The sequence below is a fragment of the Fukomys damarensis genome, unplaced genomic scaffold, assembly GCF_012274545.1.
Source record: "Fukomys damarensis isolate Sample0158 unplaced genomic scaffold, DMR_v1.0_HiC HiC_scaffold_21, whole genome shotgun sequence".
NCBI lineage: Eukaryota > Metazoa > Chordata > Mammalia > Rodentia > Bathyergidae > Fukomys > Fukomys damarensis.
Window position 1 is genome coordinate 12,723,851 of NW_022900933.1, and position 24,647 is coordinate 12,748,497.

A 24,647-nucleotide genomic window follows, 5' to 3' on the forward strand; every position below is an offset into this window, starting at 1 on the left:
CTCAGGCCATTACTAAATTTTTCAGAGCCTTAGTTTCTTCATCTGGATGAATTGAGTATTTTACTGCCTTCCTTTTAGGGTGGGAAAATGTTGAGATCCTAGTGTAATACCTGGTGACAAATGTGAATTTTCTTCCTCTACCCTGGTGGAGAACAGAGATCATGTAGTTTTCATAAATTGGAAAGTGTGCTTCTTGAAGGCCTTCTATGTTTGCTTTGAATTGGATTTGACTTTAGGAATTACTGTTAATGGTAGAATTGGAAATGAAACCAAAACTTTGACCTTTGTACCCTGGAATCAACTGTTTTGAAGTCTAAGCCCTCAGTTAATTATCACCAGCTCATAGTTACCCCAGAGGTTGGATTTGGAGCCCTGCTGTAGAGGACCAACCTGCCTTCTTCTGCAGGTGAGGAGTTGGGGCCAGAACTAGGCAGCCTAGATAGATAACACACTGAAGCAGATGAGACCAGGTAGCCTTTGCTGATGAGGGAAAAATAAAATTTCTCTGCTTTTTTTTTTAACTTTTCTCTTGCACTCTCAAGTCAAACATGGTAACATGTATTATGTATTAACACACGGACTAACCTGATTCCCTAGCTTTGCAGTAGTCCTGCCATTCTGAGGATGGACATAGGTAGGGGCCAGCTTTGCTCTGTACATTCTGGATTACTGGATTGCTGGTGGCTTCAGCACTGACTGCTGTAGGCTTGGACCTGGAGCAACAGGATGAAAGAGAATGTCCTCCTGCACACCTTTTCGCTCAGCAGTCATAACACTTTGCAGGGAGGGGACCCAGCCCCTGCAGGCAGCTTGTTGCCTGGGGTCCCTGAACTCTGAGCACAAGGGAAGGTAAAAGGGTAATAGGCCATATGGAGGCCATTTGTCAGCCAAGAGCTGCCTGGCTGTACAGCTGAGAAGGGAAGTGGGAAATAGACCTGACTTATTGCAAAGCTGAAGCAAGGAGAAAGAAAAAACAAAATCTCTCAGGTGCTCATTCTGCCTTTTCTCCAGATATCTAGAAATTTCTGAAATGATCCTTTTCCTTTTGTTTGCTAAAGCCTTTGCCCTGTCCCATTGCAAAAACTCAGATAAGGGTTTAATTGGTGTATAAAATTTATTAGTGCCCATTATGTGGCAGACATGATACAAGACACTTTCACATATGCAGTTTTATTAGTCTGTTCAAAAGCCCCAAGGGTGGGATACTGCTCTTGGGGAATAAGGCTCAGACAGTATCGTTGACAGGCTGCAGAGTGGGTCCCTGGGTCAAAGCCAGATTCATTTGTCTGACCCCGTGTGGCCCGAACTCATTAGGTAGGGTGTGTATTTTCATGGTAAGATACCGATGTAGAGGCTATGGGATGTGCCCTGGGGAGGGAGTTTCTTTGTTCTTTTATCAACTCATCACAGATCAAAAGCCACTGTGGCCCAGTATAGTTCAAAATGAGACCGAATTTACAATTGGGCAAAATTTTGCAAGTCAGGGCAGTTTTCTGCTAAATGTCCACTATCTGCTAGGTTCTATGTCAAATGCTAAGGATACAAAAATGAGAACAGTGCCCTGGCCTACTGTGTGGGTGGGAACGTAAATGAGAGAAGGGTTTATGAGAAAACGATTGCAGAGATGCAGGATGCAGTTATGAAGAGGAATAAAGATGTGGGAACACTGAGGAAGAATAATAAAGCTGCTGTTTTATCAAACACTGTGTGCAGTAAAGTGTCAGGTACTTGTCCTATGGAATCCTGATTAATCTGTACAGCAACCATGTGAAGTAGATAGCTTTTGTGCCCTCCTACAGATGAGGAAACTGAGGAACAAATCTGCCCAAGATTGCAGTGTGGGTAACTATAAGAGCAGCATAAAACCCAGGCGTCTAATTTCAGGCCCATCCTGCCCGGCTCTGCCTACGCTGCTGGTTCACTCTGGCCAAGCCTGGGGAGATGTCCTGGAGCAGTGGCCTTGGAACTTTGGTGCAGAGAAGGGTGGGGCTCCCACTGACTCTGTGTGCTTTCAGACCAGGAGCTCCAGGCCCAGGAGAGAAACATTTTTTTCTAAATGACTAAGGACTTTTGTGACTCTTTCCAAGTGATAGCAGTGTCCATGTTTGGGGCAACAAAGAACAGTCTTCTGCAGGTGTGGTGATGCATGCCTCTACTGTCAGGATTTAGGGAGGCTGATGCAGGAGGATTACAAATTTGAGTTCATGTTGACACCTTAGCTAGACCCTGTGTTAAAATTAAAAACAAAATAAAACAATACTGAAAAGGACTGGGGACGTAGATCACTGGTAGAGCATCCCTTTCTGATCAGGGTGGGGGTGGGGTGAGGCCTTCTTTTTTTGGCTCTGACACAGCTGGCTCTGAGATGGAGAGTGAGGGGCCCCAAAGGAGCTGGATAGGCTCTGAGACAGACCTACCTTGTGGTCCCTTTGGGCTGGGCCTTTTAGGATAACAGCAGCAAGAGCTGAGGGTGGGGGTGGGGTGGGACTAACTGAGGGAGGGAAGGGCAGAGGAGGATGTGTTTCTTCCTGTGTTCTCCCAGCCCAGCACCACTGCCTCGCCCTCAAAAAAGGCTTGAGGGAAGGCAGGCTGACCCTCCCCCAGTGTGTGGGAAGTTCTCACTAGCAAAGGGATCCTGGCTGGACAATGAACTTCCTGTCTTGCTGCCGGGAAGGTTTGTCTCACCCAAGGGTTGCAAAAGACATGAGAAATCACCTCTCTTCCCTCTCACTGCAGTTTGTCTTAGATTTTTGCCTATTTGAATTGGGTGTCAGGAAGGCTCAAGTCTTGGAGCGCCATGGGCAGAAGGAGCCTTGGCTATCTCCTTAGTAATTGGATGCCCGCCCGTTTTCCTGCTCCCACCAGTCTGGCAGCAAGGATCTGCTTGGATGAAGTCCTGTGCACGGACAGGAGGCTTCTCCACCCCTGCTGCCCTGTGTTCAGTTTGAAACCACATGTCTACAGGACATTTACTAATGAATCCAAGAGTTGATGAAGCCAGCCACCGGCCAACTTGACACAGATTTGTGAAAAGGGTCTGATTCATTGCCTTCATGTATTGAAACTGAGGCCCAGGAAGAACAGTGTCCACAGGCAGTACCCAAATTGTCCTCGTCACTAGCCTCTGCCCACTGAGGCTCCCTTGGCAGGTTATGGTTGTGGGAGGAGAAACTGGATTCCAAGTCACTGTGATATGCCCAGTGGCATGGAGTCAATGAAGTTGGCCTTCCTGGGTTGAAGTCCTAAGTGTGCAAATTACCTGCTGGGTAACCTAGAGTAAGTGTCTTGCCCTCTTCTATTTGCTCCTTTGTGTAATGTAAGTGCACATTTCTTATAGTTTTTTTTCCCCCTCTTTTTCAGTTTTTTGAGGAAAGGTCTTGGCTATATAGTCCAGGCTGGCCTGAGAACTCTTCATGTAGTCCATGCTGGCCTCAAGCTCAAGATCCTCCTGTATCAGCCTCCTGAGTGCTGGGATTACAGGCGTGAGCCACCATGCCCAGATTTTACATGTGCAGTGTGTGTGTGTGTGTGTGTGTGTGTGTGTGAGTGTGAAGTTTAAAGTTTAAATGTAAAGTGCTTAGAATAAAACTTGACACAGCCAACATGCATCAACTGTTATTACAGAGCTTTCTAAAGGAGGCCTCAGGAGAAACCTTTTTACCATAACAGATAGTCAGTTTTTCTTCCTCTTCATATTTGTCTAGCATGCTCTAATTCCAGTCTGCCTAGGAGACTTTTTTTCCAATTTATTTTGGGAGAATTCCCTTTGAATTAGACAGTTCATACTAGAATATGACTTTACTTTCATGTACAAAATAGCTAAATGTTTCCAACCCCCAGGACATGTATCAGGGATGAGCCACAGAACACCTAGTAGGTTTTCCTAGAGTCTTGATCTCTTCAGTAGGCCTATCCTAACTTAGCAGCAGGACGGAAGCCTGGGAGCAGTGTGCCCTTTGAATCCACCTCTGCCATTTACACTTGTGTCCTGGGGCAAATTGCGCAACCCATCTGTGCTTCATTGTTCTCATCTGTGGAAAGGAGGCCATAAAATGCCTGCTTCATGTAGAGAGAACTACTTGGACAAGTAGTGTGCTCTCTGTTTATACTAGCTACTGTTTACCTTATCTTATATCCAAAACAACATACAATATTCCAATATGTGTATACATACATTGTATAATGTCCAAACCAGGATAAGCAAATCCATCTCTTCAAACTTTATCATTTCTTTGTAATAAAGACATTCAGAGTTCTTTTTTGAATTTTTCTTTTTGAAATATACAGTACGTCTTTATAGTCATTGTACTGTAGAATAGAACACCAGATTTATTTCTCCTGTCAAATATAAAATAGTGTCCATTTATTGTGGGGCTCAGGTCCACCTGCTCACCATTCAAAAGTCAATACTTGAGACCCAAGAATTGGTAGGAAGCAAGTCAGTTTTATTCCAGGGTTGATGTCCTGCGCAGTGGGGAAGGGGCTATTGTTCCCTCAAAAGGCCATCTTGGGACATTCAGATACATGAGGGGGCTCTTACAGGGAGGAAAAAGAGGCTGAGGGAGCAGTGGGCAAGAAGGTGACGCACTGGGCAACATGCTGGGCAGACGTCATCCAAGGGGCAGGTGGGTCAATCTCTGCCTTTCTTCCCTCTCACCCTCTGCCCCTGTCATTCTCTCCCTCTCTCCCCTTCTCTCCTTCCTCGCTCCCTATCTCTGTCTCTTACCGCCTGGAATATTGTAAATACTGCAGAAGATAGCCCGTAAGGGTTCTGGTTGGCTTTGGAGGGGTGTGTTAGGCTGAGGTGCTGGAGGTGGGATCCCACCAAGGTCATTTGCACCCCCAGCTGGCTGGCTGCACTTGGCCTGTGTTGTTGCCTATGCCCAAGTATTCCCTCCTCCTCCCTGTGCTCACTGCAGGCCCAGTGCCTGTGGGAGTGGGAGACAGTGGCATGCACAGAGGAGCTAGAATATTTACCTTGTAAAGTTAACTGCTTGGTCTTTTCTCTCTTAAAAAAGTATGTAGCATTTTTAAGTCACATGGCTTTGTCTCCTGATTAAGATCAGAGCTTGAGCTTCTCTCTGCACATTTTGAATTGTCAGAGAAATCTTGCTGTGCAGATTGTCAGCATCTACCCAGGACGGTGGCTTCTGGCAGCTCCTGGGTGATTTGTTGGCTATGTGGGTTTTGCTCACCCTTCTCTTAACCCCAGGCATCACTGAGAGGGTCCACCTCACCTCTGATTTCAGCCTAGCTTTCCTGTGCTGCCCTTTGGGGAAGAAGATCTGAAAATGATCTTGCCTTTTTTGCTTATGTTTTGACCCTTTCTTCTAAAGCTCTTTATTTTCTTCCTTGAACCTGGGGAGGCACCTCATGATGTTGAACCTGACATACTTTTATTTTGTGTGACCTTCTTGAGAAAGCATAGACATTTTTTTGTTTTGAGTTTATTTTACCATACTAGGATTGCTGTGCTGCTGACATTATCTGAAGGGACTCTTGACTTCTGGTCTACCTCTAGTCTGTCAAACTCAGCTGCACTTGTAAAGTTAACCTTCTTAAGAATCTTAAGTGGTTCCTCTCCCTTTGAATGTTTACAAAATTTTTTCATCACTGTTTAAGTTTTTAATTTGGGGTGGGTACAAACTTTCCTTAATAATGATCTCAGCTAAACCAGGCTACTTGGTATTCTCTGGACTTAACCTACACTTTCCTACTTCCTTGCATTTGCTTGAAACTGCCACTTCCTTTTCTGATGAAATGGAGCCACATCTGAGGTGCCATTTCCTCCCAAGCCACCAGATCTCCCCCACACAAGATGTGTTGTCTCCTGCTCTCGACTTCCTCCCTTGCAGCACGAATCACACTCTTTGACATGTGTTAGAATAAATCTTCATGCAGAATTTTTTGAAAAAGTGTGGAAGAAGAAGCCAGTATAATGCCTTTGGAGTGTGCAGCTGAGTGGCTGAAACACCACAGGAGAGAGGCCTTTCACTCTGCATCCTTCTTTCTGAATTTTTTTTTTCCATGTATGTACATTTCCCCTGAGGTTTTTTTTTTTTTTTTTTTTTTTTTTTTTTTTTTTTTTTTTTTTTTTTTTTTTTTGGTAAAAATATTTAAGGAAAACCCAATCTATAAAGCAGTACAAGAAAATACTGTAGAGTATGCTTATAACCTCCAAGGTGGGAAAAATATTCTTAAACCAAACCAAAACCTAGACACCATAAAGAAAATGGTTTTATAAATGTATGCATTTGCTTGTCATACCCCTATTTGGCTATAACTGCCTGAAGGGCTTATCTTTTTATCCTTCTTCAGAGCCGTAATGCCATGGCCCCATTCAGAGTAATAAATAAATATCAGTTAAAGCAAAACTAAATTGAATTACAAGTTTCTTTGTAGATCTCACTTTCTTCACTTCCAAAATAAATGCTAGGTGACTGCTGGGGTCTAACTCTAAGGTTCTGTGGATTTGTGGGTTTTACAGGTAGAAATACGCAGTAGAGCAGGAGTGGTCTTAGAGTCAGCAGCCCTCCCTCCCTCCCTCCCTTCCTTCATGAGAATCTCTTTTCCCTACACACTGCCCTCACCGTTTCTGCCTGCTTTCGGGAGCTGCCCTCGAGTGCCTGGCATTAGTATGCCTGGGAAGTAAACCCACTAGACACAGTTTGAGGAGAGTTGAGGAGGTCTGTGGCAGGCTTGCTGCCCTGAACAAAAGACGAAATGTGAAGGTGTAAAGCAGTTTACTGACCAGCTCTCTGAACTACTTGGCTACAGCCTTGAGAGCACCAAGAGTGTTTGCCCCTGCTTGTCTCCAGTGTGGGACTCTGAGCCAGTGGCCAAATCAGTACTGTGTCTTTGAGAAGAACTGGAGTGGGGTGAGAACTCTTATTTGGGCTCATCTTCTAGTTTTAGAGAAGCTGCTAGACTTCTCTTTTGTACCCCTTGGCTCTCAGCTTTGTTGTTAGTAGCTTTTTGTTCTTTGAGACAGGGTCTGGCTATGTAGTTTGGGCTGGCCTTGAACTGTTGATCCTCCTGCCTCAGCCTCCCAAGTTCTGGGATTACAGGCATGTGTCACCACACCCGGCTTTGTTAAGTTTTTTTTAAATGGTACAGCTGGGGATGTAGCTCAGTGGCAGGACACGATGCCCTGGCTTTCAATCCCCACCACCATCAAATAAATAAATAAAATGATATTAAAATGGTGTCTATCTCCCTGTCTTCAGTGATGTTCCACTCAAGGGCAGGGTGCTGTCACTTTCTGTTGGCCTGGTATCCACCCTAGCCTGCTTCATAGCATTCTTGAGTGGAGGGAGGTGGTATTGGAGAGAATCCTTCAGGGCGCATCTGACCAAGTGCAGTCAGTGGAGCTTGCAGGTGGGAGTGAGCCAGCACCTATCTTGGACAGTCAGACATTTCAGTACAGCACAACTCCCCGCCACTCCAGGCCTGTTGGGGGAGTAAGGAAGAGAAAAGGACCATTTTGATTCTCATACAGAAGTCTTTGTGATACTCAGGGTGGTGAATAGGGTATGATAAACAAAATTTAATTTCTTTTGGAAAAGTTGGGCTATCTTACATTTGGAAAGTGTGTGGGACGTTGATATTCTTGGGAACCTGCCCATCCTGCCGTCCCCTACAGCCCCACCATACCCAAGTCTCTGCTTGCCACATCCCCAGCTGACCACCTGAAGAGGTGCAGGGGATGTGGCCTTGACACATAACATCCTTTATAAGGATTCTCACGGAATAGGAGTGGCACCTGCCGATGGAAAGAATCCAGGTCTCAAGTGAGCCTTCTTCCTGTTGTAAGCTTGGCTAAGTCACTTTGCTTTTGTGGGCCTCAATGTCTTTGTCTTCAAAGGGGAGAAATGATAACTATCTCAGAGTTGTAGGAACAAACAAGCCTGGGGTGAAGGTGCTTTTATTGGTTTTTTTGGTACCGGGGATCGAACTTGGGTCCTTGCGCTTCTGAGACAGGCTGTGTAACCACTGAGCTAAATTCCCGGCCCTTAAAGTTGCTTTTAAAACCAGATAATTCTGCCAGGGTGAAAAATGTGGGATCTACTATGAGATAGAGACAAGCAATGCCACTGTCAGTTAAAGAATGAAAGGTGCCCAGGGACTTGGAGTGCCTCCCAGAAGTCACACATTTTTATAATAACTATGGGGTTCCTTCTGTCATTGATGTCTGAGATGAGCCTGATACTTGCCCCTCACTCGTTGGCAGTATTTTATCTCCTTTTACTCTGACTTACTATGTTACGAGGTTTGTTTGTTTGTTTGTTTGTTTGTTTGTTTGTTTTTTGTACCAGAGATCGAACAGGCAGTTGGCAGCACCACTGAGCTGAGTCCCTGGCCCTAGGAGGTTTTATTAGAATCATGTCACAGTTGCAGTAGGCTCAAGACATTTCCTTTTCAGTATGGAGGCAGCTCTCCTAAGATATGGTGAGGGAAGGAATGGGAAATGGTATGAGTGGCCAGACTTCTGTTTCTGTCAGTGACAGCCCGAATTCCAGGGTTTGTCTGGTCAGAAGCCTTTCTAAGAGTTGGCTCTTTGCCCCTCACGTCAGGTCTTTCAGAACAGCACTGTCAGTTGGAAACACTGATAGTTTCACCATGATGCCGCCACCCCCTCTCTGTCTTTGCAGTGTGTCCCCTGCCCCCGGAGCCAGAAAATGGTGGCTACATCTGCCACCCCCGACCCTGCAGAGACCCCCTGACAACAGGCAGTGTCATTGAGTACCTGTGTGCAGAAGGCTACATGTTGAAGGGGGACTACAAATACCTGACGTGTAAAAATGGCGAGTGGAAGCCAGCCATGGAGATCAGCTGCCATCTCAATGAGGGTCAGTGAGGAGGGGTTGCTCTTGGGTTCTGTTTTCTGTCACCTCCTGGGAAGTGGTGCATGCTCCCTGCAGGGTGCCCTTGGCTGTGCTGTGGCATAGCCAGATTTCCCTGCAGCCTCCCTCCTTTTGGGATTTTGTGTCTTTGTGGAAGACATTGGGGTTGCTGGTGCGAGTCCCATTGTATTCCACTGAGGCACTGCAGGGCTCCTGTATCTTCACTGCGGCATCTGCTCTGCTGTGTCAAGTCCCTTCGATGTTTAGGATCGCCTTGGCCTCGCCAGTGCTGGTGACCTTTGACTGTGTTCTGCTGACACAATGAGCATAATGCTGACACCTTCCCTAGTGTCTCTTTCATTCCATTTTTCCTTGAATGGAAATGGATTGTTTTGTTACGGAGCTACAGGCCAGCTGGACAGAAGCCCCCTCTTCCCTCCTGTTTTCTCCTGTCTTGCATGACAGGAAAATCCAGCTGCCTGAAGGGAAGTGTGTGTCATGTGGTCATCTCACACCCCAAAGAAGAATAGAAACCAACCTGAGATATACAACAGTAGCTTCAGGACTAGGATGGGCCTATTACACCCCAGTTCTTCTAAACTGTCCGACCACATGGAGAAAAACGTGGGTGGACTCAAGATGGTGGAATGATGTGTTCATTTTAATGGTTGATATTCACCAGCCTGTTGCTGGGGGTGGGATCAGAGTGGTTTGTAGAGGTAAGATCTCTTGGGTTATTGAGTTAGATTAGTGAGATGGCCCTCGAAGGCTGTAGGTGAGGGGAATTTTTTATTCAGGAGACAGAAGGAAATGGTCCCTTCCCCAGAGCACTGTGTGTACATACGTAGGTTACTCTACACTGCTTTTCTGAAGAGGCCCTACTGTAGGATGTCTGTGTGGCAACAGGCAGGGGGCATTTGACTATGTCAGCTGCGGGGCCTATGTTTTATATGTCTCAGTATCAAATTCTTCTGACGAAGGCTTGTTTCCATAGACAAAGAAACCCACACGTCCCTTGGAGTTCCTACACTGTCCATCGTGGCTTCCACTGCCAGCTCTGTGGCACTCATCCTCCTCCTTGTGGTGCTCTTTGTCCTGCTGCAGCCAAAGCTGAAGTCTTTCCATCACAGCAGGTAAGTCGGCAGCCATGCTGCTTTGGGGCAGGCAGCAGGCATTACTGTGGGGCTCACCTTTCCTGGCTGGGAGAAGTTGGAGGCCTACAGCTTTCCTCTGTGTGTGTGTCCTAAGGAAGGGGCAGGGGAGGGCCCTGAATGTGTGCAGTACAATGCTCGTTGCTTTGCATACATCAGCAGAGCTGACATTTGAACCCAGGTGTGTTCATCACAAAGCCATGTCATTCCCTCTCATCAGTGCTTCTCGGATTGTGGTTCCGGCAGTGTCAGCATCCCTGGGAATTGTTAGGAATGCATATTTCCAGTCCACACTGCAGACCACCTGAAGCTGTGGGGCTGAGTTCCAGTATTGAGGGTCACAAGGATGCATGGAGGGCAAAAACAAAAACCCAAATTCTGTAAAATGCTCCAGGTTTGGAACTCCTAGACGAGGACCAGCCTCAGCTCAATCTCTATAGTAGTGATGGCAAATCTTTTAGAGCTTTCAATGCTAATAAACAGCTAGCTGTGTCGCACAAGCCGTAGGTTTGCCACCACTGCTCTATAGTGTGTGAGATTTATATTTCTTCCTTTGGTTTTGTTTGAAGGGGTGGAGATGCAGTTAGATTTAAAGGTTGTTAATAGAATAGAGAACATTTGATGGGGTTCATTTGCTTGAAAGAACTGTCTCTTCCACATAAAGTCAGACTGATGTAATCTGTATTTTATCTAGGTGAGGGAGTTTTATTTCCCCTGCAGGTAACTAAAGTCTGTTAAAAGTAACCAGCTGATTCTTTTTTGCCTGACTCTAGTAGAAGGGAGATTAATTTTCATTATAGATCCCACTTAAATTTTGTACCATGTATATCTATTACTTTTTAAAACAACAGTTTTTTTTTATAACAGAAAGTAAGCACATGCCAGTATATACACTGCTTTCTCTGCTACCTTGTCAATGTTTCTCTTCTTTCCCAAAGCCGCTAAGTACTTTTTAATGGTACTACTCTTTCATCTTCACAGTATGCACATTATTTATATTAGGTAGCACAGATTTTTATCTCTTAAGTATAGATATGGAACTTGAAAGTTTTTTTGTTTTTTGATTTTTTTTTTTTTCAAGACAGTCTCACTATGTAGTCCAGGATAGCTTTGAACTTGTGCCAGTCCTCCTGCCTCAGCCTCTCCAGGGCTGGAATTACAGACATGCATCACTACACCCAGCAAGAATTATGAACAGCAGTTGACCAACAGTAGTGTGGTGTGGAAGTAGACTTATATGTGCCCTGGTGTGACATGCTGACAGGACACAGCATCACCTGTGTAGTATTCTTGGCAAAAATTGACCTGAATCCAATCCTGACGGAACAGTTAAATGCTTCCAGATTGTGGGGCATCCCACAGCTGGCCTGGAGTCTTCTGAAAATGCCAGTGTCATAAAAGAAAAACTTAGTCGGGCATGGTGGCGCACTCCTGTAATCTCAGCACTTGGGAGGCTGAGGCAGGAGGATCACTGTAAGTTAGAGACCAGCCTGGGCTACATAGTTCCGGGTCAGTCTCAACTACATAGTGAGACCCTGTCTCAAAACACCAACCAACCAAACAAACAAAGAAAAAACCCCCAAAAAACATAAACACTTTAGTGATGAACAGAAATGAAAGGGACTGGACAGCTAAATGCATTGCTTTATCCTTTATTGGATCTTGGATGAAAACAAAGACTGTGAATACATTTTGGGCTGGTTTTGGAAACTTGAATTATAGCATAGGTTGTAATGTTACATCTCTGGGATGTAAGGAGGCTGGGGTTATAGGAGTAGAAATGCTGAGGAGAAACATCTACATAGCATCTTAACCCTGCTTTCACGTGGCTCACAAAGAAAGGTGTGTAACACAAAGGATCCCCAAAACGTGTGTGGGGGACTAAACCTTACATGAGGAATAAAGGAAGCAGCGATGTGTGCTCTATTGACATGCACACGTTTATTATGTATCTCATTCATATATGTAGATCAGAAATGTGCAGGACTAAACTGGGGCATTAAAGCATTCATGTTGAGGTAGTAAAACTGTTAGAACACAAAGCAAAAGGAGTGGATTCCGTGCAGGTCGGCACAGTAGTCACTTGTGGTCGTGAGGAGCAGGAGTGATGCAACAGGCTCAAGGTGGTGTCAGTGTGGAGCAGTGTGATTCCTGACCTGGTTAGGAGTCTCACACCAGTGTCACTTGGAGCAAACCAGTGAGCTGTATGTCGATTCATCTGTATATTTTTGACTGTACTTCTATAATAATTCGCATAGTTTTTTAAAAAATTTATGAAGTTTCAAGCAAAGTGATGAAGAAGAACACAAATTCATGTGACTTCCAGCCCAGAATCCTATTTCAGGACCATAGTGTGCCGCCTGCCTCTCTCTTCCTCCTTTGTCTAACAGCTCTGTGGAAACACAATTCATATAGCTCACAGAAGTCCCATTGGAAGTTCACAGTGAAGTGGTTTTTTAGCATATTTGTGGTGTATGCCGCCACCTCTCTTGTTTTTTCACCCTAGCTGAGAAGAATGGATCATTCCATTTCTAGGTCTCTAGGCTCTTAGTGTTTGCGCAGAAGCCCGGTGCCTGTGTACCCACAAGTTAAGAGCATAGTGTCTGGAAGCGGCTGGAACTGGATTTGAGTCCTAGGCCCACCCCTCACCTGCTCTGTGACTGTGGCAGTTACTTCACTTCTGGGCCTCATCTGTGTTTTCGCTGAATCCTTATCTGAAAGCCAGGTGAGGATTCAGTGTGGAAAAGTGTTTAAAGCACTTAGTTCTGGGCCTGGAACACAGTTAAGTGTTCAAAATGATGGCTTTTAGCTGGTGGTAGTGGCCCATGCCTGTAATCTCAGCAGCCTGGAAGGCCTAGGCAGGAGGATCACAAGTTTGAGCCCAATCTGGGCAATTTAGCAACCCAGGCCCTTTCTCATAATGAAAAATGAAAGAGAGGCTGGGATATGTGAAGGCCTGGGGTGAGCTTCAGTCCTAGAGGGAGAGAAGAAAAAGTGGCTTTTGTTGATATGGTGGTATTTATTTATCTGTGTGCTCATTCTGATTGTCTCTTTGCCTTTTTCTCCCATCCAGGCGTGACCAGGGGGTATCTGGGGACCAAGTCTCCATTATGGTGGATGGAGTGCAGGTTGCACTCCCTTCATATGAGGAGGCTGTGTATGGCAGTTCCGGTCACTGCATGCCACCTGCAGACCCCAGAGTGCCCATTGTGCTGTCAGAAGGAGCTGGGCCCAGTGGGAGGAGCCTGCCAAGGGAGCACCAGAGCCAGGGGGCTTGCTCCTCTTCGGGTGGTGAAGAGGAGGCCCCTGGCCAGTCGGGACTGTGTGAAGCCTGGGGCTCCCGGGGCTCAGAGACTGTGATGGTGCATCAGGCGGCCACCTCTTCCTGGGTGGCTGGCTCAGGGGGCAGTCGGCCTGCACACAAAGAAGCCACAGATTCGGAGAACAGCGACATACAAAGCCTTTTATCCCTCACATCAGAGGAGTACACGGATGGTAGGTAGTCTGTGATGAACAGGATTGTTAGCTATGTGGAGTCCTTGCTGGGAGTGAGGAAGGATGGCGGGTCTTTCTAATAGTTGGTGCACTTTTGGCAAAGAAACACAATACCTGGGAGATTGGCCTACAGAATAGGGTTTCACCTTCAGAGCACCAGGTAGGCCCTTGGGTTTGCAGGGGAGAGACTTTTCACTGTTTGTAAATATTGAGAGTTTGGAGTCTTGGACACTATTCATGGCCACAGGACAGTGCTAAGTAAAAGATGGACAGTTGAGTGGTGGTTGGGCTATCCTATACTTACAAATTTTATGTTCCTGAAAGGTCAGGAATGACAAGGAGACCTGGGCTGTGTTACGGAGAGAACAGGAGCTCTTTCCCCTTCTAACCAGACTAGCTGCAACATTCCAAGCAGGGCTGTGTCAATCACTATACTCATTAGTTTCTTTGTACTCTCAGTTCATCCTCACAGTGATCTCGAGTGGTGGCTGTTTGTTACTGTCTCTGTTTAGGGAAACAGGGAAACAGGCCCAAAGAGGGCAAGTCATTTGCCCACTGGTAAATGAATGAGCTGGGATTTGAAATGATGACTCGGGTTTCAAAACCTGCAGTGCTATGCTGCCTCCCAGGGGACTCCAATTCATGTGTTATGAACTGGCCATAGAGTGACACTTCTGCCTTTGTTGGAGCCTGGAGAGTTTCACCTGGCTTGGCTCTGTCACTTTAAAAAATATCTTGAAGTGAAATCTCAGTGCAGTTCAGGACACAGACTAAACCTAGAAGCTTCCCTTTTGACAGTGGTGCCTTTTGCACTTTGAGTGTCCCTAAAAGAGCCCAGAAGGAACTTCTGCCTCCTGGGTATCCTGGACACAGTAAACTTCTAAAAGTTGGAAATTCATAAATACAAATCATAATTTGCCTTCTTTTTCTCAGTTGGCTGGAGAAATAACAAGGGACCCCTGAATAGTTGCCCTAGGTTGGGTGTGCAAACCAGTGACCCCTGGACTGTTGGTGCCATGTGTTTTAAGACATGCGTAGGAACAAATAGTAGCCCTTATACTCTGTAAGAGGCCAGGTGTGTGTCCTCCTCTTCCTGGCTGCCTTGCTTTGTTCCTTGTAATGAACAAGCATCTTTGACAGCCCAGCCTATGTTGGAGCTGAAGGAGGTTTCAGGAGTGACACAGAAAGGAAAGGTGCTGTCTCCTGCATGGACTGTCTTGTCATTTGGAAGATGATGGGACCCATACTGGAGAAATCCTATAATGGAAGCTGGACTTGTAGAGTTCACACTGAAATAAGGGGCTCAGAAAGCAATACAGATAATTTAGTGAGTTTGTGGCAGGCCATGCCTGAGCTGACTGGGACTTGAGAGGAAGTCAGGAGCATGTGTCTAACCCTAGCCCATCCCCCAGTGACATATGAGAAGACTGAAACCCAGACAGCGGAAGTGATTCGTCCAGTGTCACACAGCTGGCAGATGGCTTTGAGAAGGTGGAACTTAACCAGGGCTTTGTGGCCTCGTGGGGGAGTGGCTAGGAGAGAAATGGAAGTGGCTAGACCAGCAGAGTGAAGAGAGGTTTGTGTTGGTGGGGTCAGAAAAGGTTTAAATAACAGGCTGAGTGTTCAGATCTTATCACACAGAAGGGAAAGAGCTAGAAAGGCCTAAAAGGCAGGAGTCTTTGACTCCCTAAACATGTATGAGTGGGCACTGTGTTTCTCTGCACTGGGTCCTGCAGCAGGATCAGAAGTGCCGTGGGGAGGCCCCTCTGGGTAACCACTGTGCTTGCCCTTCCTGTCTTCCCACAGATATCCCACTGTTGAAAGAAGCATGAGGGCTGCTGCTGCCGGCCTCTCTCCTCTCTGTGAGGGTCTTCTCCGCCCTTCTTCCCACTCCCTGTGGGTTTGAGCACCCTGTACTCCAGCTACCCCACCCGGATATCTGAGCTGCCACCTGTGTGTCAGTGTCTGTGAGGGCCTGCAGGCCATCTCACTGGAAACTCAAGGAAGATTCTCGCCATCTGCCTGGACAGCTGGAGCAACTGGCTCTTTGCCTGGCCCAGCCTTCCCGTATATTGGGATGTATTTGAATGTGCTGGATTGAACCCTCCTATCCCCAAGCCTCTGAGTCCCTTCCAGCCAGCTCTCTGGTGGCAGCCCCACAGCCCGTGTGTGGCTGAGCACCGCTGTGTTTACTTGTGCCTTCCCCCAACCTATCCAGGTCCCTGCAGTGCAGGTGTGTAGCTGTCCACAGCCTTGGTGGCTGCTGCCCCTGCATGCAGAGGCTGGGCCTGTGGCTGGCACCACCTCCCCTCACAGGAGCAGAGCCAAGAGTGAGAGCCTTTGAGGCACAGGTGGCTTTCTTTGGGGCAGACTGTGGGTCCCTGGGTTGACACTGCTGACACATTTTCTCTGATGACAGTGAAGAATTTGGAAAATCATGCCAAAGCCATCCTAGCATCTGGCTCTCCAGCTCAGGTGCAGGCTCCTGGTCCTGTTGAGAGTTTCCAAGAAGCATTCAGAAGATTCTGAGGGAGGGAAAGAAGGTGGCTGATAAATTGTCTTCCTAATATGCAAGCTCTCACTTCCTGCTTCCAGCATTGCGCCTTGGCCTTGGTCTTTCTGTTCCCTGGATAAAGGGAGTTGCATGCTGCCTCCTGGGCTTTGGCCCAGGCAGCCCTGGCTTCCTTGCTGCCCACAGGGCCCAAGGCACATCATCCCAGGAGTTTCTTATGATGCCATCAACACTCATCTGGTCACTGGCAGGCCGGGAAAGTTGCCACTTTCTGGGTTTGTGGTGATGGAGGGGAGGCTGAGAGGCACAGATCAAGTCCCCGGGCAGCTGCAGGCAGCTCCAGCCCGGTCCTGAGGATCCTCCTCACCGCGGTCATGTGCCTTAGTAACTGTGCCTGGGAAGTGGCCTGCTGCCTACTGCACCTCTGCTTTTCCTACTTGTGCCCTTCCCGGTGCCCCTGTACATGTTATGGCTGACAAGCCATTCCTGTCTTCCCTGCCTTCTGGGGAAGGAGCTGAGAAATGGTTCACAGCACCCCTCGCCTTACTGGCTGAAGTGGGCAAGTGAGTGCCCGGCGGCCTGGCTCCCAGGCCCCTTTAGACTGAGGCCTGGGTGTAGACACTGGAGGGAGCCGTGGTGATGCCGGGGCACTCCGGGCACTTCTCCCAGGGCTTCTCTGGGCCTGTGGTGAGTGTAGGAAGGCTGAGCAGCAAGCTCCACCAGGCTGCCACCTTCTTCAGGTGACAGACGTGGCATTCAGGAATGTTTGCTTTTGCTGTTTTTTTTTTTTTTTTTTTCCCCTGAAACCCTGGGGCTGGGAAACCTCAGAGCTGACTCTGCTGCACCTTGCTCCTCAGCATCTCCGGTGTGGTAAAAATAATAAGCCCGGTTCAGGACCTGACCTAACAGGGTTAGCCCCAGGTGTGGGTGGCCTGAAGATGGGGGAATGGGCTTCTTCCAACCCACCAGCCCCTGCCTCCACTCTCACAACGCACTTTACTCCCGGGTCATGCCTGGCCTCCTGCTGCCCCTCATCTTCTCTCCTCTCAGGGTAAGGGCAGTGCCTGCTGTGCCTGCTGGCCGCTCCACATCCCCCACCCAGAAGCCCCATCTGCTGTGCTCAAAGTCCAGGCAAGCAAAGTCCAAGGTAGGGAATGGATTGGATAAGGTGCCAGAATTGAAGGGCTGAAGCCTGAGGGAGGTGAGGCACACGTCTCAGCATTTGCTGCCACAGGACACCCAGTAGGAGTCCTAAAGCCCCAGCTGCCTTAATATGCAGACCCTCTTCGATGCGCAGCAGTGCCCTGTCTCCCTCCAGAGAGCAAAGGTGAGAAACGGGGAGGCGGGGCTCAAGTCTCACTCTCAGCTTTTATTTTTCACGCTTCCAAAACCTGAATTCTATTCTAGAATTTTTTAAAAAAATAGAAGGGCCCACCCTTTTCTCCGTAGTTACTCTGAGTTTTTGTCCCCTCAGAGATACTTTTTGTTTCAGGTTTATTGTCCTGATACCTCCTCTTTCCTCACCACTCATTAGCACTGCTCTGGGCCTCACAAGCCCAGGCCTGCCTACCTGTTAGGAGAGTAAGAAGTTGGAACAAGCGCACTGGCCTGTTGTCACTGACTTAGAGGAAGTCCTGTCAGAGGCTCCTGGGCGTGCAGGTGCTTGCAGGTCGGCTCACGTTGCGCCTTGGCTCCTTTCACAAGCTCCCTTTCTCACAAGGCAAATTCTTCATCTTCAGCCACATGCTGCTCTTCCTGGGGCTTCTGAGTTCTGTCCCTTGTAAAGAGATTGAGGACTCTACAGCTGCCTCCATGTGGGGCCTGGTTAGAGTCAGAGCAGAGGGCAGGTGGCAGGCTGTTAGGAAGGAGCCTGCCCATGACCTGGAGCCGGTGGGAAGGGGCTGTAGCCGCAGCTGCCCTGCTTGCCTGGGCTCACCTCCAAGGGATGCCTGCACTGCGGAAGACCTGTGCACAAGTGGTTAGCACCAAAGGACTTTTAGAAAGGATAGTTTTCCTCTTTTTTTTTTTTTTTTTTTTTAATTTTCTACCCTTGAGCTGGCTCAATGCAAGTTTTTTATCCTTGTGACATTCTAGCAACTTCAAACAGCCAGAATATGGTGAAAGTCACTTAACATGTATACCCCTCCCATGCCTTAGTTTAGCAGGCAGGCTTTGTCTTTTGCCATTTCTGTATTTTATGTGCTGTGTTTCACTGGGTGTGAACTGTGAAATGGCTGGGTCCTGGCCACTGTGTGAGTTTGTTCAGTTTTATGAGACATTTCAGTGTACATTCTACAAGCACTCCATTAGCAAAAGAGAACTTAAAACTAATATTACCTTCCCCATTCACCTTGCCCTTCTCCTCCTATCCCCAGCTTTAAAATTCTGTGGAGAAGCCAGGCAACAAGACAGACAAAGGTATATTTTTCCCGCTTCATGAGTAGTCACACACGGATAGATGGCTCCCAGCCCTTTTGCTCCCAAACCACTCGCTTACTGCATAACATTGTTGCCTCCATCTGTGGAAATGTTCTTGCACAGAGAATGGTATATGCTACGAGCATTTCTTGATCCTTGCTTCCTCTCCATTCCCCCCCTCAAAGAGCAAAAAGGGGCTAAAAAGGAAGTGGCACATACCTGTCACTGTCACAGTAAGTCCAGATGTGCTTGCCAAGGATAGCGAGCTGGGAGCTTCTCTCATGGGGTTGGCTGTGTCTCCTGCAGGGCTTGGAGAATATTTTGCTTGGCAGATGTTTGGGCTGAATCTTGGAGAAGCTGTTTCCCTGAGAGGGAAAGGTGGCAGTCCAGCTTTGCTGGGAAGTGTCTCAATTTCCTTGAAACCCTAGTAGAATTTTGAACAAAACCCCCAGTATTGAGCCTTCTGCCAAGCAGCCCGGCTTGTGGCAGGGATGCAGGGCAAAGCACTCAGATTGGATTGCCAAGCGGGGAGGAGAGATGGTCTGGGGTCGCCTGACAGCACCCGCACCTGCCCTGGATTCTTAAGGTTGTCACACCACTAGGGGATCTTCTGTAGAATGGTACTCGTGTAATGGTTTATAACAACACACGCGTAATTGACTCTGTGCAGGATGTCACTCAAATCAGTTTGGGTTTGCTCTATTTTATTTTATATATATATTTTTTGGTATCCTGTACATTGCAGTGGGTGTGAAGATAGTATTTTAATATTTGTACAAAGTTTAATTTAATTTTAATTGTTCTGTGTATATAACTGCATTTCTAAATAATAATAATAAAAAATTCTTACGAATGTGGAAGATGTGATCCTTTTAGAACATTTCTGCAGGAACCCTTTATTGAAGGAAATCTCCCGTTTAGGAGCTCAGAGTGCAGCTCCTGTGCTCAAGGTGGGATTCTGCAGTGTGGTAGACTGTGGTAGGTCTGCCCAGAAGGTCACGCGTGCTGGGAGGTGAGAGAAGCGCAGAGGCGCCGGGACTGTGCGTGGGGATGGGTGAGGTGCAGGGCCAGGCAGAGCAGGTTTCTGGGATGGAATGGCTTTGAAGCTGTGAAGTAAAGAGCCATTCAGCAAGGTAAGTGTCAGGATACTACCCTTCCGTAGACGCACAGGGAGCACGTTCAGTTTAAGAAACCAGGAGTGGGGTGTGGTAGTTTAGTGCATGCCTATAATCCTAGCACTGTGGGAGGCTGAGGCAGGAGGATTACAATTTTGAGCCCAGCTGGGGAAACTTAGTGACTCAACAAGACCCTCTTGAGAGATTTTTTTTTTTTTTTTTTTTTTTTTTTAAGGAAAGGGAATTAGCTCAATGTGAAGGCCCTGGGTTCAGTCCCTAGTACTGAAGGTAGCAGGGCTAAGGGGAAATCAGCTCAGAATGAGCCATGGGGAGGGAAGCAGGGACTAGAGCAGCGGTGGGGATCCTGTGGCACGTGCGCTACAACAGGCTGTTTATCACTGCAACCCTAAACGGTTTGCTGTCACTCGACTAGAGCACGGGGCCTCACCAGTCCAGCAGGCACGTTGGCACCGCGCCCTGGAGGCAGTAAGCAGCACCATGGTGGCTTTCAGTGACAGCTCAGGAAGATACAGGCCGTTTGGAGGGAGAAGGGGGTTCTTTCTGTCTGCTTTTGAAGAAGGGGTTAACAGGTATAAGACGCACTATATAGGATGAGAGACCACGCCAGTCCCTGGCTCTATCTGAGGTGATTTCTGCTGGGGTGATGGCAGAGTAGAGATGGAGGGAAGTTGGTAGGTTCGGTGGGGGTGTTAACAGCATCAATGGTTGGTAAGTGGGTGTGGGAGGAAAAAGCTGGGTCTGCACAGACATCACTGCTGTCCGTGGCAAGGAGGGTAAAAGGGGTGAGCTCTTTATCAACTTCCAAAACGGCTGTAAAATAGCCGATCGTACTAAGTACTTAACGTGGAACGGGCACAGTTCTAAGCCCATCGTACATAAATTTGTGGCAGGTGCACAGCAGCTCCCCAGGTGCCCTTGTTGCCTGTGGCCACGTGCCAAATACAACGAAACGGGTACAGGGACGCCAAGTGGCTTCCTCGTGGTTGAGCCAGGGTTCCACTCAAAGCGAGGTCTCACTGGGACAGCACTGCCTTCCTCTCCACCTCCCTCACGTGGCCCTTCCAGATGGCCCCCATTCTTGCCTTTGAGTCTGTGCTAACCAGCGAGCTTCAAGTGGAGAAATAACTTTAATTTTAGGCAAGGAAATGTTATACCTTCCACTAGGATAATAATCTCTTTAAAAAATGGGGCACAGCCCACTGCCTACAGTACCAGCCCTCTAGGAGGCTGAGGCAGCCCAGCCGGGGCAATTCAGCAACTTTGGGAGACCCTGTCTCAAAGGGCTGGGGATGTATCTCAGTGTGAAAGCCCTAGGTTCAGTCCCCAGTACCTGGGGAAGGAGAAAAAAACCAAGATAAGTTCTCGAAGCAGTAGACCTCATCAGACTATTTCAGTGACAGATGTGTCTTCTGACACCGGAAACAGGTGCAGGCAGAGGTAAGGAATGCCGGCCGTCCGCACGGGCCATCTGGGGCCATTCTGCCTTCCTCTGGATGACGGGAGGATGGGCAAAGGTAGCAAAGCCCTCAAAACCTACAGTGCCACTGGGGCAAGGGGCTGCCCCAAGTTGTGGCTCAGGTGTGAACTGTGTGGGGAGAGAGGTAGACGCTTCTGACCTGCTGCCAAACCCCCACCTCCGACCCTGGAAAGTGCGGACCTGCAGAGGACAACAGAAGTGGTAGCTCTGGAAGATGCCTCTCTTCTAGACTACATGAGAACCCTTCAATACACAAGAGTGATACACACTCATCCGAGATAATCTAGAAGGCAAATTAAATCGCCATGGCAGCACTTCCTGGTAATGTACCTACAGCCCTACATGCCTGTGTTTTCTTCTTAGATCATTTTCTAATAATGTTTTGTGTACATTTTTACAACCTTTGCAGTATATTACACGCATAAAGTAATCATCTGCATCATTTTTTTCTCATTGAGTTTATTGGCACATTTTAGGTACACAGTACAGTTACATTCATTGTTGGGATCTTGTACCTTTACGTGACAGGTCTTGGTTCTCCTTTTTCCCCTTACCCCTGCCTGCCCTTTACCCCCTCCTCCCTTCCCTATTTAGAAATACTGTATTTCCATTTTTTCATGTCTCATGTTTTTTTTCTTTTTACCTTATTGCCTTTCCCCTTCCCTTTCCACTTCCCCTACACCTTTAGCCCTATTTCTCATGGTCATTTATACCATTAGGATCATACGTTTTTCACACCAGAGAAACTATTCGATATTTACACATGTGTGACTTATTTATTTCACTTAGGAGTATATCCTCAACATGCATCCATTTTCCTATGAATGACTCTAATTTCTCATTCTTTATGGCTGAGTAGTATTCCATTTTATAGAATCCACATCTTCTTTATCCAGTCTCCAACTGATGGGCAAATGGGCAGTTTCCAAGCTTTAGCTATTATGAACTGTGCCACTATAAACATGGGTGAGCATGTATCACTGTGGTATGATACTTTTGGAAAGATACCTAGCAGAGGAATAGCTGGGTCAGATGGAACCTCTAGTCTCAGCTCTTTGAGGTATCTTCATATTGATTTCCACATTGTTGCACCAGTCTGCACTCCCATCAACGATGGAGAAGGGTTCCTTTCTCCCCACACCCCACCAGCATTTGTTATTCATTGACTTTTTGATAGCAGCCATTCTTTGTGGGGTGAGGTGGAATGTCAGTGTTATTTTCATCTGCATCTTTCAAATGACCAGTGATGTTGAGTGTTTTTTCATATGTTTACTTGCTGCTTTTACTTCTTTTTCTGAGAAATGTCTGTTCATTTCAGATGCCCAGTTTTGAATCGGGTCTTTATATTTGGTGGGCCTGATTTTTTTAAGTTCTTTATATATTCTAGATAATAGTCCTTTGTCTGAGGAGCAGCTGGTAAAATTTTTTTCCCCCATATTGTAGGTTGTCTTAGTTCTGTTGATGGTTTCTTTTGCAGTGCAGAAGCTTTTTAATAAGATGAGATCCCAGTTGTTGATTCTTTGCACTAGTTCCTGTGCTACTGAGGATTTGTTCATAGTCTTTTCCTGCGCCAATATCTTCAAGAGTTCTGCCTAACTTATTTTCCAGCAGATTTATTATCTCTTTTTTAATATTTAGATCTTTAATTCACTTGGATTTTAGCTTGTGCATGGTGAAAGATAAGGGTCTAGTTTTAATCTTTGGCAGGTTGAGACCCAGTTTTTCCAACACCATTTGATGAAGAGGCTGTCTTTCCTCCACTGAGGATGGTTGGCTCCTTTGTCAAAGATGAGGTAGTTGAGTACATCTAGAGTTGTTTTTGTATCTTCCAATCTATTCCGCCATCTACATCATTTTTAATGTATATAATAATGGTAATTGGAACTTTGAGTTACCAAAAACGTTGTAAATTATTAGGATAAAGTACTAAAAATAAAACTGCTGGATCAAAAGAGATGCACCTTAATGACTGACTATGTCTCAGTCTTTATTTTACATATCTGTTGTAATAGTTACATCAACTTCTTAGTGCTTTTATCCTGCCCCTTTCCTCCTACCCTTGACACTTGGATGGCCACTTCCACTAAGATTTTTTAAACATATTTCTATATGTACTGCCATTGGCAAAGTCTTCATTTTCTTACAACCTCAGAAGCACTTTTTCTTTCATTTCTCTTGAAGTTTTTTAAATGTTTGGTTACTCTTCATAAAGAAGGTATCTTAAGTATCGTGAATAAGGCTAAGTTTGAGGTGGAAAGTGAAGAGTGATTTTTCCTTCCTAGTTTAAAGTGATGCCCCCCACATATACACAGAGCTGACCACTAGCTCTTTCCCAGTGGCTTCAGTGACTTGTGTGTGTCTGTGCAAAACTTACAAGCTTCCAGGGCCGGGGATTTAGCTCAGTGGCTTCATGCCTGCCTGGCAAGTGCAAGGTCCTGAGTTCGATCCCTGGTACTGGAAAAAAAAAAAAAAAAGCTTCCAAGAATCAGGAAGCTATTACCCCTCGGTCTTAGGTCAGTTTCTGATCACTAACAAAGTTTTCCTGACAGATTTTCATTTCTACTTGGCAAAGGGAGAACATGTTTTGGACTTGGATGTTCAGAAAACGTTGTTACTGTCTTGAGAAAACTTCTTGGGAAAATTAGCTGAGGTTGGTTTGGCTTTAGAAAATGAGACGTCACCAAAGCTTAACAAGATATGAGTGGGGGTTGCTTGGGTGAAGGGAACAAGAACAAAGGGAGACTCAAAGCCACTCAGACAGACTTCCCTGTCATGGGGTGTTTGAGTTCACAGGAGCAGCGCTTTGGATGATATTCATGGAAAGAGCAGAATTCTGGAGCAAAAGGGAGGAGATAAAGGACTGTGGTGATGGCTCCCCAAACACGAAGGGCCTGGGGAAGAAGGCAGTGAAGGTGACTGAAAACAAGGGTGGGGTTCTGCTACTCTTGGGAGAAGCTGGAGCAGCAGTGGGTGCTGCCGGCCATTCAGTGGGCGGGAGGGACAGGCGAACAGGATCTCAGGGAGGCGTGATGTGGGTGCTTTTAGGGAAGCTGACAGCAGGGGAGTTGGCAGCATCACAAGTGAGTGGTGGGCACCAGGCATGCTCCGAGGCAGCCGGCCTGTGGTGGCTCCTCGAGTCCTGGAAGCTGCACTGTGGATATCATGCAGATGGAGAAACAGGCTCAAAATTGTGAAGCACAGCTGCGTCATGAGGCCACACAGCTCCGGAGGGATAGACACTGGGATTGATCCACGACTGTCATAGGCCAGTGTTTTAATATCTGCTTCGAAGAACACTGCCCACACCATGTCGGTTTCCTCACGATGCAAGAACAAAAGCAACTGGTTGAAACCACAGCCGATGGCTAGCTCTCCAGTGGCTTCCAGGACTTCGTTTTCTTCCTCCAAATGCACCTGAGGTTCCTTCAGGGTTCAGAGCAGGAAAGACAACCACAAACCCTCAGTCATCATTTGTAAAATGTCCACTTTGACAGAACACTGAGGTGCTCGGCTACCTGCTGGTTGCCCACAGCCACAGGGCCAGTTAGAGCCAGAGCTGGGCTGAAACTCTAGGCCACTTGTCCAGGCTTAGTGTGTGTCCCACACCCTCAGCAA

General features: G+C 47.0%; 2 protein-coding genes across 2 annotated transcripts in view; one reads left to right on the plus strand and one right to left on the minus strand.

Moving 5' to 3' along the window:
• Positions 1-17,786, plus strand: part of Susd6 (sushi domain containing 6) — a 50,064-nt gene extending 32,278 nt beyond the window's left edge. The window contains exons 2-5 of the mRNA XM_010645367.2: positions 8,652-8,849; positions 9,838-9,976; positions 13,068-13,489; positions 15,296-17,786. Coding sequence (XP_010643669.1) covers positions 8,652-8,849; positions 9,838-9,976; positions 13,068-13,489; positions 15,296-15,321 — 785 coding nt within the window. The 3' untranslated portion in view covers positions 15,322-17,786. The remainder of the gene's footprint in view (positions 1-8,651; positions 8,850-9,837; positions 9,977-13,067; positions 13,490-15,295) is intronic.
• Positions 17,787-19,228: 1,442 nt separating this feature from the next.
• LOC104877219 lies at positions 19,229-24,341 on the minus strand. The gene is made up of 4 exons (XM_010645634.1): positions 23,976-24,341; positions 20,431-20,650; positions 19,983-20,102; positions 19,229-19,525 (listed from the first exon to the last, which is right to left on the minus strand). The coding sequence occupies exons 1-4, from the start codon at positions 24,339-24,341 to the stop codon at positions 19,416-19,418; spliced, it is 816 nt and encodes a 271-aa protein (XP_010643936.1). The 3' UTR covers positions 19,229-19,415.
• Positions 24,342-24,647: the final 306 nt, after the last annotated feature.

Bases quoted from the DNA above. Each gene is read 5' to 3' on its own strand.
- LOC104877219 (XM_010645634.1), bottom strand. From the start codon at position 24,341: ATGGTGTGGGCAGTGTTCTTCGAAGCAGATATTAAAACACTGGCCTAT. The intron at 20,651-23,975 runs GTAGCAGAACCC...CTCGCTGGTTAG, and splicing joins TGCTCCAGCTTCTCCCAAGA to CACAGACTCAAAGGCAAGAA. The intron at 19,526-19,982 runs GTGAGGCCCCGT...TTTACTTCACAG, and splicing joins CCAACGTGCCTGCTGGACTG to CTTCAAAGCCATTCCATCCC.